Genomic DNA, 2,881 nt, shown 5'->3' with positions numbered 1-2,881 from the left:
GGAGGTTTGCTCCTGTTGCCCAGGCTGGAGTGCAATGGTATGATCTCAGCTCACTGCAACCTCTGCCTCCTGGGTTCAAGCGATTCTCCAGCCTCGGCCTCCCAAGTAGCTGGGATTACAGGTGCCCACTACCACACCTGGGTAATTTTTGTATTTTTAGTAGAGAAAGGGTTTTTCCATGTTGGCCAGACTGGTCTTAAACTACTGACCTCAAGTAATTTTCCCACCTTGGCCTCCTAAAGTGCCGGGATTACAGGCGTGAGCCACTGTGCCCAGCCAACATTGCACTCTTATGCCAACCAAAGAACTTCTTATGGGTATCACAAGAGATGCCAAACTCATTTGCTATTGCTAGAACACCTAAAGATGACCATGAGAAAGTAAGATTAACTGTAACAGCTTTGATTTTTCCTTAAAAAGACATTATACATTATCACATATCCATGTAGTGATTGAAACCTTCTTCAACTTATTCATGCTTTTATCCCATGCCACATTTGGAAAGTGATGAATGAGCTCCCTACTTCTGCTATTAGCTACTTTTGTCTTAAAATGACCTTTCTGAAGCTTTAAAGAGTGCTCCACATTTATGGAATTCAGAATTTGAGATGTTTTATGGTTTCATTCACCTACAGTATTTCCCCTTAGCCTTCATTTTTCTTTAATTAAAAAAAAAAATTTATTTAAAAAATTCAGACAAGGTCTCACTGTGTTGCCCAGGTTAGTCTCGAACTTCTGGGCTCATGCAATTCCCTGGCCTGAGCCTCCGAAAGTGCTGGAATTAGAGGCATGAGTGACCACACCAGACCAGCCTTCATCTTTCAGGACTCGAATGCTTTCTATAAAGAGGCATTTTCATCTACTTGGTCATTTTATTTTAACTGCTCTTCTTGGAAACTTCCTATCATCATCACGCCTTTCCACTTCTTTTTTTCTGAGACAGGCTCTTGCTCTGTCACCCAAGCTGGAGTACAGTGGTGCGATCACAACTCACTGAAGCCTCATCATGGGGTAAAGCATTCCTCCCACCTCAGCCTCCCGAGTAGCTGGGACTACAGGCATGCACCACCACTTCTGGCTAATTTTTGTATTTTTTGTAGAGACAGGGTTTAGTCATGTTGCCCAGGCTGGTCTCCAACTCCTGGGCTCAAGAGATATGCCTGCCCCAGCCTCCCAGAGTGCTGTGATTACAGGTGTGAGCCACGGTGCCTGGCCTACACCCTTCTTAATATATCAGGGACTTCACAGAATATTTGAGGCACAGACACATCACTACCATGCTTTTTGGTAAGAATCTAGGAAACTTGAGCTGTTTTTGTTTCTGGTGCTCCACATTTTATCTTCTTGGCTGCTGTGGTTCATCGGACTGGTGTCTTCAGGGAACAGTCTACCATGACTCCTTGGAATCTACTCCTAGGCCCTGATAATTATATATTTATGGATAATTTTTATTTATTATTTTTGAGATGGAGTTTCCCTCTGGCTGCCCAATGGCACGATCTCGGCTCACTGCAACCTTCGCCAACTACATTCAAACAATTCTCCTGCCTCAGCCTCCTGAGTAGCTGGGATTATAGGCATGTGACAACATGCCTGGCTAATTTTGTATTTTTAGTAGAGACAGGGCTTCTCCATGTTGGTCAGGCTGGTTTTGAATCCCAACCTCAGGTGATCCTCCCGCCTCGGCCTCCCAAAGTGCTGGGATTACAGGCGTGAGCCACCATGCCTGACCATTTATGGATTATTTTTTCCTAGCTGCATTATCTATGTTGACCCTGAAATTCATCTGCTATTTTTTTGCAGCCCACTCATAAGACTGTGGGTGACTGTCCTAAAAGGTACTTCATCAGCTAAGAATATCCTCAACAGAAACCACTTAGAGGCTTCTGAAACCTTGACGTTTTTTATGTACATCATCTTTCAAATCAACAAGATGAATGTGTGTCAAATAGGGCCAGTCTTGGTACTCAGGAATGTCCACTGCTAACCGTTCTTTATCCAAAGAACTGCCTATATATCCTGACTTTGAGTAACTCATCATTAAGGGTTACATGAGTGGGCTGCCCTTTTGTCAGTACGTTGGGCTAATTAAGATTTCCAGCAAAGAACAAATTAAAATCTATTGCTGTCTACACCTAAGAGTATACTTCTGTACCACCTATTACAGCTTGAACTCTGAGCTATTCTACCAGAAGTGCTGGTGCCATCTCCATTCATTTACCTCGTCTAATATATGCCAGACAGGAAACTTAAAATCATTTTTTTTTCTCCAAAAGCATCAGTTTGGTGAAAAACCAAACAGGACAGTTTTGCCAGATGGCTACCTGAGGGTAGAATGTGTAGACATAAGATAGACTTTTTTTTCCCTTCTGTATGAGCTAACTGGCTTGTAATGAAACCAAACCCTAACTCTGTGTATGGTCCTAGAGATACTGGATTCTAATCAGTTGAGTCCCCAAGGCACACCACTATTACCAGAACATTGACTGATGCCAGTATGGCTTGGCAGCTCCAGTCATATTTTCTCCAGCCAATCTTCCACTCACAACAGCGTGATCATGGTGCTCTACCCGCCTCCTTCCCAACTTTATATCATAGAAGCATGCAGCATCTCCTGCCTGTGGAAACAAATACATAACATGAACACATGATTTTAAAAAAGCAAGTTAAAGACAAAATAGAAACTTTTGTTGCTCAAAGAACACTTGTAATGGTAACTAATTCATATTTTCCATCTACAGGCCAGAGTTGTACCTAAACTAACAATAACAGCTGAGAACCCATTTAAAATAACTTTTTTTTTTTTTTTGAGACGGAGTTTCACTCATGTTTCCCAGGCTGGAGTGCAATGGCGCAATCTCGGCTCACCGCAACCTCCGCC

General features: G+C 42.7%; 1 protein-coding gene across 4 annotated transcripts in view; it reads right to left on the bottom strand.

The window, feature by feature from the left end:
- The window catches only part of AIFM1 (apoptosis inducing factor mitochondria associated 1), a 39,533-nt gene that overhangs the window by 3,304 nt on the left and 33,348 nt on the right, over positions 1-2,881 (bottom strand). For all 4 annotated transcript variants that reach the window (XM_017507516.2, XM_017507515.1, XM_017507517.1 and 1 more), the window contains one exon: positions 2,476-2,618. In XM_017507516.2, coding sequence (XP_017363005.1) covers positions 2,476-2,618 — 143 coding nt within the window. The remainder of the gene's footprint in view (positions 1-2,475; positions 2,619-2,881) is intronic.

The sequence above is a fragment of the Cebus imitator genome, unplaced genomic scaffold, assembly GCF_001604975.1.
Source record: "Cebus imitator isolate Cc_AM_T3 unplaced genomic scaffold, Cebus_imitator-1.0 Scaffold376, whole genome shotgun sequence".
In the NCBI taxonomy this organism is placed as follows: domain Eukaryota; kingdom Metazoa; phylum Chordata; class Mammalia; order Primates; family Cebidae; genus Cebus; species Cebus imitator.
This window is presented reverse-complemented; position numbering and strand designations above follow the sequence as displayed.